Source organism: Schistocerca serialis, chromosome 1 (genome assembly GCF_023864345.2).
Source record: "Schistocerca serialis cubense isolate TAMUIC-IGC-003099 chromosome 1, iqSchSeri2.2, whole genome shotgun sequence".
Taxonomy (NCBI): Eukaryota; Metazoa; Arthropoda; class Insecta; order Orthoptera; family Acrididae; genus Schistocerca; species Schistocerca serialis.
The window spans coordinates 663,413,210-663,435,659 of NC_064638.1; the positions used below are offsets into that span (position 1 = coordinate 663,413,210).

General features: G+C 45.5%; 1 protein-coding gene across 1 annotated transcript in view; it reads right to left on the reverse strand.

The window, feature by feature from the left end:
• Window positions 1-2,411: 2,411 nt before the first annotated feature.
• The window catches only part of LOC126421705 (thyroid transcription factor 1-like), a 333,852-nt gene continuing 313,813 nt past the window's right edge, over window positions 2,412-22,450 (reverse strand). The window contains exons 8-9 of the mRNA XM_050087238.1: window positions 10,883-10,981; window positions 2,412-2,648 (exon numbers count right to left, since the gene is read on the reverse strand). Coding sequence (XP_049943195.1) covers window positions 2,412-2,648; window positions 10,883-10,981 — 336 coding nt within the window. The remainder of the gene's footprint in view (window positions 2,649-10,882; window positions 10,982-22,450) is intronic.

The window sequence follows — 22,450 nt, forward strand, 5'->3', positions numbered from 1 at the left end:
TGCCACAAATTACCCCAACATCGTGACGTAACGCACACATATGTCCTACTAGCACATGTCAATGCACCTGATGATGGATATTTAAACCATCGAAACGTGTTATGGCTATAAATAAACAGTGACTGGAAACAAACTTCAAACAATCCTGTTGGAAGAGCATCCGCATCTGAGCATTATAGCAGAGGTTGAAAATACTGCTTCAAATTTACAACTGAAGCGGTATTTTCTACCTCTGCCAACATTACACTTATTTCATTCAACAGCAAAAAATTACTGAGACGGATTAAGACATGAAACAAATCCGCCAGGGTAGCCGAGAGCGCTAACGCGCTGCTTCCTGGACTCGGGTAGGCGCGTCGGCCCCGGATAGAATTCGCCCGGCGGATTAACGACGAGGGCCGATGTGCTGGCCAGCCTGGATGTGGTTTTTAGGCGGTTTTCCACATCCCGCTAGGTGAATACCGGGCTGGTCCCCATGTTCCGCCTCAGTTACACGGCTCGCAGACATCTGAACACTTTCGCACTCTTCCATGGATTACACTCGATGCAGACAGTTGGGGTACACTAATTCTGTCCCGGGGGGCACGGGGTGGCAGCAGGAAGGGCATCCGGCCACCCCTTAAACATTAACATGCCAAATCCGTTTACTGATGGCTGACCCTGCGTAACTGCGGGACAAGGCTCAAGCGATAGAATTAAGACATGTAACAAACGAAATACATACTTGTGTACTAGTTTTGATGTAAAAGACTAAAAATGTCGAAATCATAAAAACATGTACAACAAATGAGAACGGAGTTTCTTGTGACGACGTTCTGAAATGACACATTCGGTGATCCTGACGAAGTCGATGGTGTTGATCATCTAAGGCTTGAGGTTTTACCCATATTTGACGTTGCAATAAAAGCGAGACTGTTTCGAAGAGCAAATGTTGAGAATAAAGTGACAGTATTATACAGAGTAACACATAAGTGCTGAAACAAATCGTTTAAAAAGTACGAAAATTGTTTTGTGTTTTGTTGAAGACGAATGTCCAGTAAAGTATTTCACAAATACGACTAAAAATAAGGATTTAAACTGTCGTGAAGATTTTACGAGAGCTATTCGGAAAGTAAAGTCCGATCGTTCACGAAATGGAAGCTACAGTGGAAATACTATATAGCTTTGCACAGGTGTGTTGGACAGTATCTCTAGTACGCCTGTAGGCCGTGCCGTGTCATTTCTGCTCTTTTCTGTTCTGAGCACACAGGGAGCACGCAAACATACCTGAAATTGTAGTGTGTCCCGCCAAGCATGGGTGTCCGCCTGATTTCACGCAACCCAACATAGCTGTCGTGCATTTCCTTCGTGCCAATTCTCGGCCGCATACTGCAGAGTCAATGAGAGCGTCCCTGCAGCGTTTTCGAGTGGAAGTGTTTGATCGCAGCCTGGGCTGGCTCCCTCTGACGTTCATCTCTGCTCGCACGAACCGCTGGCTATGATGACAACTTTTGGCACAGACAACGAACTGCAGACTAGCGTAGAGAAGTGGTGGAAAGCTCACACTGCTGCCTTCTATGACGATGTTGGAAAGTTGGTACAATGCTACGACAAATGTCCAAGTCGAAGCGGCGACTATAAATAAAATGCCGTGTGGCCAGAGCCTCCCGTCGCGTAGACCGTTCGCCTGGTGCAGGTCTTTCGAGTTGACGGCAATTCGGTGACCTGCGCGACGATGGGGATGAAATAATGATGATTAAGACAACACAACACCCAGTCCCTGAGCGGAGAAAATCTCCGACCCAGCGGGGAATCGAACCCGGGCCCTTAGGATTGACATTCTATCACGCTGACCACCCAGCTACCGGGGGCGGACCAGCGGCGACTATGTAGAGAAGTAATTGGAAGGTGTAGCAAACTGTTGCAAATAAAACATTTTTGACATCCACTGCGGTTTCCATCTCGAGACCGATCGAATCTCACTTTCCGAATAGCCGTCCTATTAACACAAAATTCAGTAGCCCAGTAACAAGTTGTAGAACCAGAAACATGCAGCGATTGTTTGTGGGAACCGTCCTGGTATTCTGGCAGTGAGAAGCGTCCCCCAACGATACAGCTACGAAATTCGGAGCGACGCGCACGGTTCGTCGGAAAGTTCACTGGAAACGCGTGGCTCCCACTAGTGGAAAGTGTCCGTCGACGCGGTGGCGTCACGGTAGAGGTAACACTGCGTGGCGCGACGGTCAGTCGCAGAGATGCCTCGCTGGCCTGGCTGGCACCAGCTCGCGCTCCGGCTCCGCCCAGTCGACCAGCCAGTCGGCGTCGACGGCGGAGGCGGCGGCGGCGGCGGCTGCGGCGGCGGCTGCGGCGGCGGCGGAGGCGGGGGCGGGCCGCAGCTGGCGGCGCTGGTCCAGCAGCCAGCGGCTCGCGTCCTACCAGGCGCGGCCCTGCAGCGGCAGGTAGGAGCCCGCCGCCGCCGCCGCAGACATGTGCTGCTGCTGGTGGTGCGGCATCATGGCGACGGCGGCCGCGTGGTGCAGGTTCTGGCGCTGGTACAGCAGGCTGGCGCACTGCTGCTGCTGCTGCTGCGCCGCCTGGTGCCCGTGCTGCCCCGCCGGCGCCGTCTGCTGCACCTGCCACACACGCGCCGCCGGTTCCAGAGGGAGGTGCTGACGAGTACACACTTATTATGTAAATTGAAGACGGAGCGGGTGGAGGAGTGGGGAAGAAAGGGAAAGAATGGGAAGGAACTAATGATATCAGCTGCATCGGGACTTCATGTGGATTCAGCGCCCACAAGTGAAAATTGCTGGATTGGGACTCGAACCCAGGATCTCCTGCTTAGTAGGCAGTTGTAAGGTAGCAGATTTTGCACCTTACGTGATGCTAAATCAGTACTAATACACCGAATAATAATTGATAATTGGCCCACCGGTAGGAGAGAATGGACACAGAAAAGGAAGTTGTGTATGTCATGTCAGACTAACGAGATGGGCTCAGAGGCTGGAACACGGCCGGAACCCCTAAGGAAGGTGTTTATGTCATGTCAAACTAACGGGATGGCCGCGGCTGGACCCCTTTGTCGGCTGGCACTTCAGACCACCAAAGACGTTCGGAGAGGCTGGGCCGTCACAACAAGAAGCGAGAAGGAGTTATATGCGAAAGAGAGAAAGACGATTTCGCGGCACAGTGAAAAATTTGCGGAAGACTGTGACGGGACTGGCGCAGAGCGCGTAGAGATACGTGTTAAAAGTTTGGCGGCAACAGTAACCGCGGGAGAATTTTGTGTCGTGGTTGGGTACAAACGCGCACGGATACATGGAAGTCTGTGTCGTGATTGGCTACCAACGCGTACGTATCCTTGCGGCGAAGAACGGCCAGGTTTGCAAAAACTCTGAAAAGGACCTTGGGGACGGCTGTGGAGGAGAGCAGTCGCGGTGTCTGGCTGCCCTGCTTGGAGAGCGTGGAGAGGAGTAGGTTGGAGAAGTTACCGGCATTGAGTCCAGTGGTTACTCTCCAAGTCTGAATAGTTTAGAGCATACGACTCCACACACGTAGCATTATCTGTTCCTCTGAGGAGAGAAACAGACTTGTACTAGCTTGTAGTGTTCATATGCAATCTGAAGAGTACCTTTGCTTCCGCGCACTTGAGTCGACCAACTACTCTTCGCATATGTGCAAGTAGCTTGAGTATTGAGTAGTGACGGACTCCGCAATTGAACACTTACGTACAGGAGTTTACGGGCGCAAACCACGTCCACGTTGGAGATTAAAGCCAAGCTCGCTCACGGGAAAGACGGCATCACGACGTTGGCTGGGCCGACCGTCGTGATCATCACGGAGAATTGCGGTGATATTAGCAATCATCAGCCAAAGTAGGGCACTGTAATTCTAAATGAGTTCATATTCCGTTAGCTCTTTGACTGGCGCTCTCTGAGTCTGTATCCGTTCAGGCAGAACTGCAATAGAGTCACTTGCGGGTTCAGTATTGACTTAAGTAGTTAGGAAAAGAAAATGCATTGTGCCAATGATAGGCCAGTTAGGTTAGCAAGTGTATTGTATTGTCGTGTTAGGCTAGAAATAGTGCTCATCCTGTTTTCTGAATAAATCTTAACTGGTATCATATGCTAATCACCGCATTATTGATTTTGTAGCTAGCAATCACCATATTTTTGTTTAATAATTAGAGTGTAATGGTAATTTCGCCCCTCCCCCCCCATGAACCATGGACCTTGCCGTTGGTGGGGAGGCTTGCGTGCCTCAGCGATACAGATGGCCGTACCGTAGGTGCAACCACAACGGACAGGTATCTGTTGAGAGGCCAGACAAACATGTGGTTCCTGAAGAGGGGCAGCAGCCTTTTCAGTAGTTGCAGGGGCAACAGTCTGGATGATTGACTGATCTGGCCTTGTAACATTAACCAAAACAGCCCTGCTGTGCTGGAACTGTGAACGGCTGAAAGCAAGGGGAAACTGCAGCCGTAATTTTTCCCGAGGACATGCAGCTTTACTGTATGATTAAATGATGATGGCGTCCTCTTGGGTAAAATATTCCGGAGGTAAAATAGTCCCCCATTCGGATCTCCGGGCGGGGACTACTCAGGAGGACGTCGTTATCAGGAGAAAGAAAACTGGCATTCTACGGATCGGAGCGTGGAATGTCAGATCCCTTAATCGGGCAGGTAGGTTAGAAAATTTAAAAAGGGAAATGGATAGGTTAAAGTTAGATATAGTGGAAATTAGTGAAGTGAGGTGGCAGGAGGAACAAGACTTTTGGTCAGGTGATTACAGAGTTATAAATACAAAATCAAATAGTGGTAATGCAGGAGTAGGTTTAATAATGAATAAAAAAATAGGAGTGCGGGTTAGCTACTACAAACAGCATAGTGAACGCATTATTGTGGCCAAGATAGACACAAAGCCCATGCCTACTACAGTAATACAAGTTTATATGCCAACTAGCTCTGCAGATGATGAAGAAATAGATGAAATGTATGACGAGATAAAAGAAATTATTCAAGTAGTGAAGGGAGACGAAAATTTAATAGTCATGGGTGACTGGAATTCGTCAGTAGGAAAAGGGAGAGACGGAAATATAGTGGGTGAATATGGATTGGGGGGAAGAAATGAAAGAGGAAGCCGCCTTGTAGAATTTTGCACAGAGCATAACTTAATCATAGCTAACACTTGGTTCAAGAATCATGAAAGAAGGTTGTATACCTGGAAGAATCCTGGAGATACTAAAAGGTATCAGATAGATTACATAATGGTAAGACAGAGATTTAGGAACCAGGTTTTAAATTGTAAGACATTTCCAGGGGCAGATGTGGATTCTGACCACAATCTATTGGTTATGAACTGCAGATTGAAACTGAAGAAACTGCAAAAAGGAGGGAATTTAAGGAGATGGGACCTGGATAAACTGAAAGAACCAGAGGTTGTACAGAGTTTCAGGGAGAGCATAAGGGAACAATTGACAGGAATGGGGGAAAGAAATACAGTAGAAGAAGAATGGGTAGCTCTGAAGGATGAAGTAGTGAAGGCAGCAGAGGATCAAATAGGTAAAAAGACGAGGGCTAATAGAAATCCTTGGGTAACAGAAGAAATATTGAATTTAATTGATGAAAGAAGAAAATATAAAAATGCAGTAAATGAAGCAGGCAAAAAGGAATACAAACGTCTCAAAAATGAGATCGACAGTAAGTGCAAAATGGCTAAGCAGGGATGGCTAGAGGACAAATGTAAGGATGTAGAGACTTGTCTCACTAGGGGTAAGATAGATACTGCCTACAGGAAAATTAAAGAGACCTTTGGAGAGAAGAGAACCACTTGTATGAATATCAAGACCTCAGATGGCAACCCAGTTCTAAGCAAAGAAGGGAAGGCAGAAAGGTGGAAGGAGTATATAGAGGGTTTATACAAGGGCGATGTACTTGAGGACAATATTATGGAAATGGAAGAGGATGTAGATGAAGATGAAATGGGAGATAAGATACTGCGTGAAGAGTTTGACAGAGCACTGAAAGACCTGAGTCGAAACAAGGCCCCGGGAGTAGACAACATTCCATTAGAACTATTGATGGCCTTGGGAGAGCCAGTCATGACAAAACTCTACCATCTGGTGAGCAAGATGTATGAGACAGGCGAAATACCCACAGACTTCAAGAAGAATATGGTAATTCCAATCCCAAAGAAAGCAGATGTTGACAGATGTGAAAATTACCGAACTATCAGTTTAATAAGTCACAGCTGCAAAATACTAACGCGAATTCTTTACAGACGAATGAAAAAACTGGTAGAAGCGGACCTCGGGGAAGATCAGTTTGGATTCCGTAGAAATGTTAGAACACGTGAGGCAATACTAACCATACGACTTATCTTAGAAGAAAGATTAAGAAAAGGCAAACCTACGTTTCAAGCATTTGTAGACTTAGAGAAACCTTTTGACAACGTTAACTGGAATACTCTCTTTCAAATTCTGAAGGTGGCAGGGGTAAAATACAGGGAGGGAAAGGCTATTTACAAATTGTACAGAAACCAGATGGCAGTTATAAGAATCGAGGGGCATGAAAGGGAAGCAGTGGTTGGGAAAGGAGTGAGACAGGGTTGTAGCCTCTCCCCGATGTTATTCAATCTGTATATTGAGCAAGCTGTAAGGGAAACAAAAGAAAAATTCGGAGTAGGTATTAAAATTCATGGAGAAGAAGTAAAAACTTTGAGGTTCGCCGACGACATTGTAATTTTGTCAGAGACAGCAAAGGACTTGGAAGAGCAGTTGAACGGAATGGACAGTGTCTTGAAAGGAGGATATAAGATGAACATCAACAAAAGTAAAACGAGGATAATGGAATGTAGTCAAATTAAATCGGGTGATGCTGAGGGGATTAGATTAGGAAATGAGACACTTAAAGTAGTAAAGGAGTTTTGCTATTTAGGGAGTAAAATAACTGATGATGGTCGAAGTAGAGAGGATATAAAATGTAGACTGGCAATGGCAAGGAAATCGTTTCTGAAGAAGAGATATTTGTTAACATCGAGTATAGTTTTAAGTGTCAGGAGGTCGTTTCTGAAAGTATTTGTATGGAGTGTAGCCATGTATGGAAGTGAAACTTGGACGATAACCAGTTTGGACAAGAAGAGAATAGAAGCTTTCGAAATGTGGTGCTACAGAAGAATGCTGAAGATAAGGTGGGTAGATCACGTAACTAATGAGGAGGTATTGAATAGGATTGGGGAGAAGAGAAGTTTGTGGCACAACTTGACTAGAAGAAGGGATCGGTTGGTAGGACATGTTTTGAGGCATCAAGGGATCACAAATTTAGCATTGGAGGGCAGCGTGGAGGGTAAAAATCGTAGAGGGAGAGCAAGAGATCAATACACTAAGCAGATTCAGAAGGATGTAGGTTGCAGTAGGTACTGGGAGATGAAGAAGCTTGCACAGGATAGAGTAGCATGGAGAGCTGCATCAAACCAGTCTCAGGACTGAAGACCACAACAACAACAACAACATGGTAATTTCGATGCAAATGATACTGGGGGCATAACCGCGCGTTTAAACAGAGCCAACTTAAGTCAGATAGCAACTCATGGTCGACTAAGACTACCAACAGATATTTTTCAATACATCGATAATTTTACAATAAACCCCCGTACGTTGCACAGTTGTGTTAGCTACTGCGCCACCCAGACACAGTATTTATCGCAAACGCGAAGACCGTCTCGCCAAGCTCCCCAGCCGACTCACATTCTCACCTAGAGCCACCTATCTGCAGTCCCCATCGATATCCTCCACGCTCGCTATTTTTATATTCCCACCGGATGCTGAACGTGCATCTGAAAGTTGTGGATTCTTTGCCCAGCGGGGCGAATCAGTTAGATGGCTGCGTGGTGTCTGTTCTTTCGGATATGTCCAAAAGAACGGACTCCACTATTCATTTAAGTCTATACATTTGGTAACTGGGCAGTTTTGCCCAAACTTTCATGTAACCCATTCTACAATTTAATTTGCGGATCCTAGAACTCGGCGAAGTTAAATCATTTAAGCTGCAAGAAAACTGCTAGCAGCATTCATTACTGCCAATGACTGCACTTCTAATTATTTTTCTCCTTTCCTCTTGTTATCGTGAAGGGGTTTGGTTATTTCGGCAGCCTACTGTGGCTTTTAGCTGGCTCACAGATGGGAAGTGAACGGAAGAATCGTAAAGCTGTTTGGCGCTTAAAGCCGTTCTTCACACAGGTGCAGAACAGGGGAAAATAGTATGCCGTGTCTGCGCATGTGGGGCATCCAGAGGGTCAGGCAGTTCCTTTTTATCTCGTTAAGAATACGGAGACCAAGCGAAAAAATAAGCCCTCCTAGCATGGGAGCAACTGTTGAGCTCAGGTGTGCCTTGTTGGAATATTGTACAAATTCTTCTAAGGAATTCTCAGATTGGTTCATAGTAATTACGAGGGCTATTCGGGAAGAAAGATCCGATCAGGTGCGAAATGAAACCCACAGTGAAAATCCGATGAAGCTTTGCACATATGTGTTTTGGCAGTGTCTCTAACATACCCGTCAATTGCGTCACATCGCCGTTCTTTTCAGTTCTGAGTGCCCAGTGAGCAAGTAAAGACGCCCATCAAGTATGTAAGCCTGCTGTGAGATTTCTCCTGATTTCACGCAGGCCACATAACGTAACTGTCATGCATTCCTTCCTCATGATAATTTTCGGCGGCACACTGAGGGTCAATAAAGACGCTCCTGCAGCATTTTCAGTGGGAAGTCTTTGATCACCCACCATACAGCCCGGCGGTGTGGAGAAGTAGCTGGAAGGTGTAGCTAACTGTTGCAAACAAAATAGTTTTGACTTTCACAGTGGTTTCTATTCAGCCACAGATAGAACCTTACTTACCGAATAGCCCTCGTACTTCCGTAGAAAGGGCAAGATCCTGCGCGTGTGGGTGTGCAGGTCTTTTGTCTGGGGGAGAGATCTTCTGTCTTCTTCCCCACACCACACCTTATTGGTTAATTCCAGAAGAGTAAGAAATTGTTGAACTTGTGTTGGATGGAGTTTGGTCTGCTACAACTGTCTGGTGAGATTCCGGCTGGAAGAAACAGCTAAGTTTCGGAGAGTGAAGTGGGAATGAACTTGTGCTGGAGGCGCCCCAGAGAACACGCTTCACTCGGGACGCAGCAGAGGACACATTGTCCAGGCCTTGAGGCAGAGCTGCAGAGAGAGATGTCTACATCGTAGAGCAAAGTACAGAGACCGAGCAGAGAATTTTCTGTCACTACTGCAGCTGTCATCGACACTCACACAGCTTGAGGGTTGTGAGCACGCCCCACTGTTGCAGCCATTAAGATGAAGGGAACACTACGTTAGTTAATTTGCATCACGGTTTAATTTCGCAGCACTAATTTGCACAGCCAGCTAGTTGCACCCATCGTGCGCTCTGGGGAGAGTATTGGAGTATAACTGATTATCTGCCTCTGTGAGACTGAAGTCTTACAAGGCATCATATTCTGTTGGAAATTTTATATAAATTATCAATAGAACCAGAGAACAATAACTGGTGCAACTGTTTCTTAAGAGCTTGTTTAACTGTTTCCTCCAAAACTATAGCGATAAAGTGAATCACAGAAATGTAATCATTCTCTGTTGATATTTGTGTATTTCTAAATGTCAACATTAACTGAATGAATAACACCAATTCTATGCTAGAAACCACCAATGTCAAGTTCTCCCTAACATCACTACTAATTCTCGCTACCATTTCCCTGCCCATCACTTCGGTCGAACACCTCTGAGATATACTGTTCTTCCCATCTTCCCCGAGCCCAACAGCAGTGGCAGGTTCGTCCTTAAATTAATCGCCAGACCTGAAAGGCTGCCTCACACTTCCTTCGCTCTCACGCAGTTGGTTAAAGCAGGTTATTTGCACAAATCCAATACACATGGAATCTTCTGTATCCTAGCCATATTCTGAGTCTAGGAAATAGATGGCGGTCGTCCTTTGAGGAGATTAGAATCTAATGCGAGTTTCCGGCAATCATCGGATTATAACCTCTGACCATGAAAACAGCTGGTCTCGGAGAAGAACACCGTCACGAGACCGTTTAACATTTAGTACTATTTCAGAAGTGTAGGTCCTAGGGCAAACATAATGGTCCATACAAATACGCTTTTCTGCTATTTGTTGGGAGTCGCTGAAACTGCTAAAGGCATGCGAATCATATTTTCCATTAGGTATAACTTGCTCACGTTCCCTCCACTTACTGACTTGCAAAAGTAAACGAAATTCATTTCTGCCACCAGGAGACTTAGTAATTCGTTGCTGTCTGCCGTAGTAGACGAAGAGCAGTTTTAAACGGCTTCGTGCTCATTCTGGCGGCTGAGTCAGTAATGTCATATTATATTTTCTGCATTATGCAGCGTTGTTATTGGGTACTGACACAAGATGGAATAGAAGAACCAATAAAAAAGCAACACTGCCAGTACAACAAATAACTTATAAGACCGTTGCGTCCAGACTAATGCACATGAGAGGGTTACAGCAATGTTCCACAATCTTAATAATGGAAGTTCGAAGAAGGGCGCAAAATAAACCGTAACGACGTGATATGGCTTATCAGGCTAAACGATGAGTCGCATCGGGATCTTTACCAGTCACAGTCAAGGATGCTACCGGAGCTGAGATCTGGGTTAGAATCCAGACGTGACACACACAGCTTAAATCTGTCAGGAAGTTTCACAACAGTATACAGCCTGTCACACAAGTTTGGGTGTGGACGTGTCGCTGTACTAATAGAACGTTAGGGCAGCGCTAAGACGGGTACTGACCTGCATGGCTCCACTGGGGCTGTGCGCGCAGGGCGCGCTCTGCGGGGAGGCGCCCCCGGCGGTCCGGACGCCGCCGCCCCCGCCGCCTCCGCCGCCTCCGCCGCCCCCGTCTCCCGCCCCCGCGCACGGCTTGCCGTCCTTCACCAGCACCGGCACCGCCACGCGCCGCGGGGAGCTCTGCGCCTGGACACACCACAAACACACTGCACTCAGCCGCACAGCGACAACGTGACGTTGCATGCGGCTGGAACCCGGCTCTTTGACAGACAGACGCCAATTGCTGGCACCACACTTCTGACGAAAAATTTTGTTTCAGGCCTTACAATAATTATATCCCAAACACAAAGGTATACAACAGTAAGTTTTCAGGCTGATGCCGAAAGTCTGTCATTGTTCAATCGATCAATGCAAAATGCTTCACAATTGTTCTCGAGATTCTATCTGTCTGCGACAGACACACACATAAAAAAATGGAGCTTGTTACGCTGTACAAAACTCAGTGTTCATGTTGTAAGTGAAAGATGCGCTGTTTTAGATGCTGAAAGTCCAAAAAGACATGTGATTTTTCTGCCAACTTTGAAAAGGTTTTAAACTAAGGAAATGTCGATTTTTTATCACCTTCGTCTTCAAAATCCATTCCTATTTACTTATCAGGAGGAAACATTCACTTTCAGACCCCACACTGCGTCTTTCTGTAGTGTTTTAAAAAAAGACTGAACAAACAATGTCTCTCACAAAATGCAACAGTGTACATTTCATTAACTATTCAAGATACCGGAGTGTAGCTGTCGGTAATGGATTATGCGGCAGGAGGAGGGATAGAGGCGAGTATCTGACTACAGGGTTAGCAACATTTTTGTCCATCTAGAAGCTTTAATTTCATTAATACAGTAATTTTTATGGTATTTTGAAAAGAAGAATACAGTAATACAGCTCTTTGTAATGTTGGAAGGTACGTTTCACAAAAACATCCTTGAAATCCGCTAAATAACAGCCCAGAGACTGCCGACACCTTGCATTCGTCATGTTTACGTGGTGATAAAGGAGAAATTTCATTCTTACAACCACCTTTGTTTTCACGTTTAGCACATCGTCTGGTAACTAACAATAAATGCTTCGCTCGTAACATTAAACGAGCGTTACATCACAGCATAACGTTTTTAAACTCCTTCTCTCTGTCAAAGCAAGTTCAGCAGACTGTTTTAAGAAAATATATATTAATTGCTTCCATATCACGTAAACTGAAAATGTTGCTACTGTTGAACACAAAACATTAAAGTTGGGCTTTTGTGTGGTATCATGGCTGGGTAGTTACCTTTCTCAAAATCTGTGGCAGGACAGGTAAAACCCAATAGAGCTACCTATCCGGCTGAAACAGCAGAAAAGTTTAAAGGCGTTATTGACGTAAATCTAGAGTGATTGATGTACGTTCTTACCAGGAGTGGTGATATTATGGCTATAGGGCAGGTGAGAGTCCTGTAGGTACGTATGATGGTCCTGAAAGTCAGTCACCAAGTTCTGCCGGATTGAAATTTTAGCATTTTTAGACAAGGATGAACCCAAAAAACTGAAGAAATTCTTTGGTAGTCGTATTTACATGTATTTTAAGATATGGTAATTCTACTTACGTTAAGAACTTCATTATTTTGTCATCATAAAGTTTTTACACTTGACAGGCACTTCGTTTGATGTAGACGTTGACACTATATGACACTGATCGTGACCGAATATCCATCTGCCAAATAAATACTGGCGAATTGCACTTCTTGTTGTACAACGAAAGTCCTTTATCCGACGAAGATAAGAGAAAGAGCTAACGAGAGAATGAAAATGCGTGATGGAAAGAGATAGATAAATAAACAGACAGATAAATAGGTAGAGGGTGAGGTGGGGAGAGGGAGAGAGAGGGAGAGAGAGAGAGAGAGAGAGAGAGAGAGAGAGAGAGAGAGAGAGAGAGAGAGAATTTCTGCAAGTCTGGCATCTTTTGGAAAAATAATAAAAAACATCTACGGCTTTTATAATGTTTCCGCTGCGTCACTGTGCATTCAGAGGTCACAGTTCCATCATGAGAGCTTCAGTCGTTGCGTAAGGACCTTCACTGCCGTGTCAACACGCCAGAAAGACGTATCCGCCGAGCACGTTGCAGTGACAGTCCACATCAGTAACGTGAGCTCGGGCGTTGTGTACTATTCGACTGTGTCAGCAACGTCTAATGCTGTGACATCAGTTAATAACTATTTCATTCAACTTTAGTGATACGTGTGACTTATACGAGGGTGTGCTGAAAACTCAAAGCTTTTTTGAGCAATCAAACTTTATTAACATTAAACTTCCTGGCAGATTAAAACTGTGTGTCGGCATACAGTTTTAATCTGCCAGGAAGTTTCATATCAGCGCGCACTCCGCTGCAGAGTGAAAATCTCATTCTGGAAACATCCCCCAGGCTGTGGTTAAGCCATGTCTCCACAATATTTCTTTTAGGAGTGCTAGTTCTGCAAGGTTCGCAGGAGAGCTTCTGTAAAGTTTGGAAGGTAGGAGACGAGGTACTGGTAGAAGTAAACCTAACTAACCTAATGACATCACACACATTCATGCCCGAGGCACGATTCGAACCTGCGACCGTAGCAGCTGCGCGGTTCCGGTCGGAAGCGCCTAGAACCGCTCGGCCACAATGCCCGGTGGACCATTACGGACAGGGCTGTCCACCCACCTCGGAATTTTGACGATCTAACGCGGCAGTTGGACAGAGTTTGGCACGATATCCTCAGGACAACACCCAACAACTCTATCAATCAGTGCCAATCCGATTAAATGATTGCATAAGGGGCAGAGATAGACCGATGTGTTATTGAGTTCCCCAGTTTGAGAAGCTCTTTCTCTTGAATAAATCATGGAATTTTTCTGAAATTGTAACCCTTTGTTTCTCTGTACACTACCGATTTCGGTCCCGCTGTATAATTTCTTCGTGGTGCGTTGATTTTTTTTAAAGTGTATTTTGTAAAAGCTTGTGGTAGATTAATTGATCTGTGTCATCGGAAGTTGTGTTTAATGTTGATCCTGGTAAAACATAGTTTCTTAAATAGTCAAGTTTTTGAGACAAATATCGTATTACCTTCCGTGAATGGTGATCTGTTGTGTTAGTTTCTTCTTGTGAGCTTAATATTTGATATTACTGTTTAAGCTTACATGACACACGTGAGTGCAGGTTCTCAGTTCTTTTAAGAATATTGTCGCTATTCGTGAATAAGTATATCCATCTTGTGTTCTTGCATCCTGTGTTTATTCTGTGTAATTTAAATTTTAATTTTCATGATATGTTTCGTGGCTTAGGTCAGGGTTTTTTAGTTCGCTTGTTGATTTATTCTCTAATTGAGGATTTGTAAAATTTTAAGCCAGAACTCAGCTATGTATTAACAGAATTTGTATTTCACTTTTGAAGTTTGATTTAATTATACTGTTATTTGAACCAAAGGTATTGCTATATCTCTCATGGAAAATATTTGGTACCGTTGTTTCGGATGTTATTACTAGATGTGACCCAGTAAGGTTTTCCTTAGAATTATTGTGCTCATTTTAAAGAAACTGTTTTTGAAGTGTTTTGAAGTGTTTTAGTTAATATTTTAGCAATGTGTTCGATAACAGAGTTGTGAATAAATGGCGTCACTTCTTAATTACGAGGGCTTTTTTTCTTTTTCAAGCTCCGATCAGTCTAGAAATTAAAACCACAATGACAATCTGATGTCTCTTTGTGCAGACGTGTTGCCCAGTGACTGTGGTATGCCCGTCGATCGCGCCACGCCGCCTTTTTCAGTTTTGGGAGAACAGTGAACACCTAAAGATGCCCAGAGCAATGGAAACCCCCGCCAAGCGCTGCCACTCGATTTCTTCCTGCAGGAGGGTTCCGCCTAATTTCACGCAACCCACATAATGTAAATGACATGCTGTCCTTCTTCGTGGCAGTGCTCGGCCGCACACTGCAGCTGCAACAAGGACGCTCCTGCATGTTTTTGATGGGAAACGTTTGCTCGCTCACCATACAGCCCAGATTTCTGTCCTTGTGATTTTCATCTTTTTGCTCACATGAACTGCTGGCTATAAGGGCAGCATACCGGCACAGACAGCGAGCTGCAGACTAGCGTAGGGAACTGTCGGAAAGCACAGTCGGATGCCTTCTATGCCGAGGGTATTGGAAAGTTAGTACCACACTATGGCAAATGTGTAAGTCGCAGCGGCGACTATGTAGAGCAGTAGCTGGAAATGTTGCACATAAAACATTTTTGATAATCATAAAAGACTTTTTTTGTATCACATAAAACAGTTTTGCTTTCCACCTCGCGGCGATCAAAGCTTTAAAAAAATAGCGCTCAGATAGTTCCGCCTTCACAACCTCGAGCCACTTCCACTCAGTAGCCTACGATGTCCCACAATATCATCATACAGCTGTGATTTTGATAACTGCACTGTCTCAGGAAATATGTTAAAATTTTATCATTAAGCTTTCTATTCAGTTCTTTGTCTCGGTTTGCCAAGAACAGCCAATATGGTTACCATGACACGTCATAAATGTGCCTGTCAGAAAGTTCCACATCAGTTCAGCATGTCGGTTGCTCTAGTGCCTGCAGATACGGAAACCGCAAACAAATGGTGTTGAACGGGTTGTCTTACCCACAGGCGCTAGTGTAGCCGCCAGGTTGATTTGGTGTCGAAAATTCTGAAGGGACTTTTCTAACCTGCTGAACGAAGGTGTGTAGGTGGCACCGAGGATGTTGCCGAACAGGGATGGGAGGGGGGGGGGGCGCTCCTTGGACGGACGCTTTGCTGTTTTATTCAGGCATATGCTAGTGTTACATTCCCGTGCGATCGCGCTGCAGGAGGGTGGAAAACGGAGCGTTGAGAAAGCATAAGTATTGTTTGCTGCTTTGGATCACATTCAAATGTCGTCGAACGGTTTAGAACGGCGTCTTGTGATTCCAATCTGTAAACGAGACGCAAAAATTGTGGTCGTCCTGGCCCCCAAAGGTGTGCGATCACGTCTCACAATGTCCTTTGAGGACTGCTGAAATGTCTGTAGCTGTGAGCAATGTCAAATATTTCCAAGAATATCTTCCTGTTTCTCATCTGACTGCGTACTCTCGTTTTCGACTGCGAAATGTGAGGGACTCAACGCTTCAGGGTATGTGATGGTTTCACTGAGACCCTTTATGCAACCTCCTGAGGCCTTTTCGTGTCGATTCTGAACTGCGGTGTGTCTGAAATGTTTTCCTCGGCCACTCACAAGTAAACCGCGTGATTTCAACGCCGGGTGTCGCGGTTCTACCCTCATCAAAGACATCAGAAGAAGGAGTGCTGGGCGGAACAGTGCTGAAAATTGGTGCCAACACATCTCACAGTTCACATGAACTTCCCAGCTGAGGCCTTTTATGCGTGTGTGTCGATACCTCGTTTATGAAGGGTCGCCGAGCCCGAGAGTGACGTCACAGGGCACCACGCTTTTGCACCACTACAGAGGAAGATTGTAGGCTCCTTTGAGCCAAATTTCAAACTTATGCGTCGCGATGGGAGGCAATTACGTGGTTTCAAAAAAGTGATCCTTTAATTCTTTGCGAGAAAGGTTTTCGTCCAACGTTCCGGCCGAATACCTGTTCCGAGTGGAAACAATCGCGTCAGGCGTCAAACGACCGTAGCGCGCGGTGCGGCGGGAGACGGCGCGACACGGAGTGGGCGATCGGTTTGACAGGCAGGCCAGAAGAAAGCGAGCCGGCGAGTGGGCGGTGCGCGTGACAGACAGGCGAGCCGCGCGCGCCGCGTGCCGTGTTTTTTGGCGCCGGGCGCGGCCCAGCTGCGCGGGGCCACCGCCGGCGTCGCTGTTGTCGCTGACAGCTGTCAGCGGCGCCGGCCGCCAATTAATGGCGCACAATACGCCGCCACTTGCCGCGCAGCCGCCGCCGCCGCCTCTCGCGCCACACTACAAAATTCAATAATATATAACACAAACAAATACGGACGGCCGGCGAGCTGTCGCCGCCAGATGCCGTCCGGACACGGCCGATCGCGACCTGCCTGCCCGCTCGCCGGTGGCTGCTGGATGGTGGTGGATGCTGGCTGCGTGACGCGCTTTCTCCTCGGACATTGCAACGCCATGCGCGAGGGGTGTGGGCGTGTGTGTGTAAGTTTGTGTGTATGAGAGAGAGAGAGAGAGAGAGACAGCGAGATACCGTACCGAGCGGATGGCGAAATAGCCCTCCCACCAACGACGCAAGTAAACAGAAGCAACAAAATCTAGCTGAAAGAAAAGCTAAGAAAGTAAGAACTAACAACACAGAGTTCCGCGGTGGTAACACTGAATAAAATGATCTCGGCCTTACAGCCGCTTGAAGTGATTACAATGGCACGACGAGGCATTGTCAAGTGCAGTGATTGCTGATGGGCTGTAGGTGCACCTACACAGGGTGGTCCATTGATCGTGACCGGGCCAAATATCTCACGAAATAAGCGTCAAACAAAAAAACTACAAAGAACGAAACTTGTCTAGCTTGAAGGGGGAAACCAGATGGCGCTATGGTTGGCCCGCTAGATGGCGATGCCATAGCTCAAACGGATATCAACTGCCTTTTTATTAAAATAGGAACCCCCATTTTTTATTACATATTCGTGTAGTACGTAAAGAAATATGAATGTTTTAGTTGGACCAATTTTTTCGCTTTGTAGTAGTTGGTAACAGGTAGGTTTTTTTAAATTAAAATATACAACGTCGGTACGTTTGAACATTTTATTTCGGTTGCTCCAATGTGATACATGTACCTTTGTGAACTTATCATTTCTGAGAACGCATGCTGTTACAGCGTGGTTACCTGTAAATACCACATTAATGCCATAAATCCTCAAAATGATGTCCGTCAACCTCAATGCATTTGGCAATACGTGTAGCGGCATTCCTCTCAACAGCGAGTAGTTCGCCTTCCGTAATGTTCGCACATGCATTGACAATGCGCTGACGCAGTTCTCAGGCGATGTTGGCCCCTTCTAGCAGGCCAACCATAGCGCCATCTAGTTCCCCCCTTCAAGCTAGACGAGTTTCGTTCTTTGTAGTTTTTTCGTTTGATGCTTATTTCGTGAGATATTTGGCCCGGTTACGATCAATGGACCACCCTGTATATACTCTAGCTGCTGGCTGTGACGTCACTGGTGCTCACGACATCGTCGTCGGTGACATAAGTTGACTGTGTGTGATGAGACCACTTCAAGTTCGATATCGTTGGATCCTACGCCGCGTTCAGTTGCGATAAAACCTCTCATGTTCCTTCTTGTGTTGTACTACAATGCGCATTATTTGTCCGACGTAAGACTGACCTCACTCGCAAGGTATCGTGGCAGACCTCAGGGGTTACGATAACTGCTCCATTTCTAACTAGTCTTAGTAACTCCCGGATTTTTAACGGAGGCCTGAAGATCGATTTGATTTTTTGTCTTTTCAGTACGCGCCATCACTTGCCGGACACGGAGCTCGAGAACGACAAAAAAAAAAAAAAAAAAAAAAAAAATAAAATAAAATAAAATAAAATAAAAAAAAAGAGAAAGTTCTTTTTTGCCGGAACAAAACCATACAAGACCTGTATTTATACATTCCAAAACGATTGGAAGCTAGTTCAAATGGTTCAAATGGCTCTGAGCACTATGGGACTTAAACATGTGATGTCATCAGTCCCCTAAAACTTAGGGCTACTTAAACCTAACTAACCTAAGGACATCACACACATCCATGCCCGAGGCACGATTCGAACCTGCGACTGTAGCGGTCGCGCGTTTCCAGAATGAAGCGCCTAGAAGCGCTCGGCCACACCGGCCGGATGGCAGCCAACTCCAGATGGAAAGTCGATTTACGAATTAACGGGGAAACATACGGGGCATGCTTAAAAATATGGAAATACCAAAAACATAACACATTACCATGTCTAATACGGTGTAGGAAACACCCTTGGCATCTAAAACAGCTTCCAATCAAGCCGGCCTGTGTGGACGAGCGGTTCTAGGCGCTACAGTCTGAAAACGCGAGACCGCTACGGACGCAGGTTCGAATCCTGCCTCGGGCATGGATGTGTGTGATGTCCTTAGGTTAGTTAGGTTTAAGTAGCTCTAAGTTTTAGGGGACTGATGACCTCACATGTTTAAGTCCCATAGTGCTCAGAGCCATTTGAACCATTTGAACTAGCTTCCAATCGTTTTGGAATGTATAAATACAGGTCTTGTATGGTTTTGTTCCGGCAAAATAGTAACAGGTTCATGTAACGATGGTGGAGGTGGACTGTGATCTCTTCTCCCCAAAGTAGGTCACAAATGCATGATAATGTTGAGATCTGGTGATTTTGGTGGCCAGGGGAGATTCGACAATGCATCCTCGTACTCATAAAACCATGGACGACGCGAGCTGCATAAACAGGGGCACTGTCGTGTTGTTTTGGTGCTGATAGGCTTCGCGAGTGCGACATTCAGTTCTGCGGTGACTTTTGCAGCTGTCGTCCTCTTATTTTACGTCACAATCCTCCTCAATGACTGTCTGACACTATCACTCAACACACATTCGTCCGCGTTGTATCTTAACGGATGATGTTTTTCCACTTTCCTCCTATGCAGTATAGCTCTTCGATATGGTGCCTCTTGAAAAACCAAACCTTTCGGCTATCTTCGCTACGGAAGCACCCATACGAACACTACCAATTTGCCCATGTTCCAATTCACGTACGTCCGATGAATGCGCTCACAACTAGACAGAACACTGTTGTGACCACTTCTGACACCTGTAACGTACAGAGGACATTTCAGAAGTGCCGTTCGTTGTCAAATACAACAGCACAACCTACAGGCTTGGCTAGCATCTGGATTTATGTTCAAATATGCATTATTCACAGTTTTTCCATATTTTGGTCCAACGCCCGTACTGAGTTCTGTTACCCGTTGTGTTCCTATTTCCTGGCTATCTGATGCGTTTCTCTCGGCCTGCTACAGTAAACGCACGCTGTTGTCTCAGTATGATCTCTACAGTAATTTCGCCCAATTAGCATCCTAAAAAAAAACGACAGCTGCAGAACAGACGTCTATCGCGAATACAGTTATGTGACAAGAGTGTGCTTGGTTCACATGATTCGCTTATGATCAGCAATAGACTTCTTGCTGCTACTTCGCTACGGTATTGTAGTATCTCATAACTCGACAAGTGGGTGCTGAAACAAGTAAACTTTTTATTTTTAAATAATGTGTCAAGAGATTCTTATCAAAACATCGAAATAGCTTTAATGACTCATACAAAAATAACAGTGACTGCAACATCTTGTAAACGTAGATTCAGCAAACTGAAGAGGATAAAAAACCTATTAAGTTCGAATATGAGTGAAAGCACACTGTCTTTTTTGCCAACAGAACGCGACGCAGCTGCTAAACTTGAGTCTAGTGGCATAACCAATCAGTTTCCTTCGCTCAAAGTAAGGAAATGGAAAGCAAAATTATAATGAAAACACAGTTTCCGGAAACGGATGTTCGCTCTGATGCATGATAATACCCACCCACATGTTCGCAAGGTTGTTTCCGCTACGCTGCAGAAGTTTTGCTGGGAAGCCCGTACACCTCATCAATACAGTCCCAATATCTCTCATGCAAACGCTGAAGAAACGCATTTGTGACAATCGATTTGCTTGGATGAAGATGTAGACGCCTAGGTACAATCACGGTTCCACAGGCAACCGCAAAATTTTTTCTGTGAAAGCATTGACCGTCTTGTCTGACAGTGCGGTAAATCTTTTAATAACAAGCACCCACTCGAGTCGCTGTGTTTGTTTCGCTTCTTTAAACTCGAACAATAGCTTCTCAAGAGCACAACGTTGTCTTTCTTCAAAACGTTTCTAATGTTAAACCATTAATCACGGCTGCAACAGACTCGTACATGCTGGTAAGGATTTAAACAGCGCGTTTCTCAGTTTATTTCATCTCCTCCGTAATCGAACATCATTATTATCCCAAATAGTCAAGTTGTATTCAAGAGCAGTTCACAAAACAGCCTTGTACACATTGTCTTTTGCTACTGCTCCACACTTCCCCATTTATGCTCCCAATAATCTAATTAAGTATTTTGTCTAGCGGGTTATCACTGATGCTCTACGCCTTGTCAACAGATCTTCTTATTCTCATGTGCGTAATTGTTCGTTTCTCCAAGGTTATAATCACTGATCACGTGTCAATTGAATTATATTAATAGTTCTCTACCAGATTCATTCCCCAGTGCTGCTGTTCCCAAATACCCAGTGGGAGAACCTCTGGCAGCAGTATCCAAAAATCATAGTTGAAATCATTAACGACACTGGGCTTTTGAGTGGAGCTTCGAGGCGTTCTCAGACTCCTAATGGTTAAGGCGATCGCTTGCGAATTGCAGGAATCTCTGTTTCGCGTCTCGGTCTGGCACAGATTGTCATTGGTCACGACGTACCCATAATCAACATTAAAATCGGTCATTGCGGACTGTTTTTTTCCCCGTGATCCTACATTAATTCAGGAACTTGCCGCTGAATACCCAGAAATTTAAGCTATGTTACCCACAATTAGTATTTATGACCAGTGTGTACTCTCATTATCACGAAAACATTAATACTTTCAGACATTCATCATCATCTTCTTTTCTTTTTTGTCTTCTTCTTCTTCCATGCATTATTTCTCATGTCTCCTGCGGTCGGCCATCCTCATCTTGCTACGCCATTATGAACGTATTTGCTTCATTTCAGGCAGCAGTTCCATGGTTTCCAGGTCGTTATTTAGGGCTCCTTATCGGTTCTATTAAGTCAAGTACTTTTCTGTAATATAGTTAGGTTGACGTCTCGTAATATTTCCGAACCAGTGTAGGTGATTTTCTTGACGTTTTTCCTCTATGTTTGCTACCTTAAACGAATTACGGATGTGGTCGTTTCTATTCTGTCCTTTAGAGTAACTGCTCCAGGCCAGAATTGTTACAAAGTTTGTCATTGTTTGCCCAGCATGTATCATCTACCCACATCTGATAATGAAAACTGTCCTTCTGAAACATGTAGTGAGGCGAATAAATTAATTCGCGGTGGCAGAAGATGGAGATTCTTTTACCACTGCTTGGCATGGTGTCACCCTTAAGGACCAGTGGAGTCGAGCGGATACGAGCCTAACAGCAAATATGCAATGATGATGAAGATGAGTTTCTTTTGCAGCCAGCTGTGCCTGGTGACTGCATGCGTGCGAAATAAAAGCTGCCGCGTGCCCCACCCCCTGCGTTGATGCCGCCCAGAATGTCAGGTCGTGTCCAGGGTGTGGGAGAGCGGCGTGTTGCGCTGCGTGGTGATTTAAAACGGGCGCGCGCGTGTTTTTGAGTTGTGGGGGCGGGCCGTTATTTCCAGGTGACGCGTCCCGCCCTTTTTGTGTAGCGGCCAGTGCCGCTGGCTCGCTACAGGTGTATTGATCACCCGCCTTGGTGCTCGGTCAGTCACTGGCTGTGCTTTCCACACAGCCTCTCTTCAGAGCTGTGCAACTCTCATCGTGCCATCCATGTACTCGTTGTTCCTGAGATTGCCACATGGAAAAAATTTTGCTGATGTGCTCGCATCGTCCAGCGCGTTCGTTTCCCTGGCATTTCAGTCTGTGAAC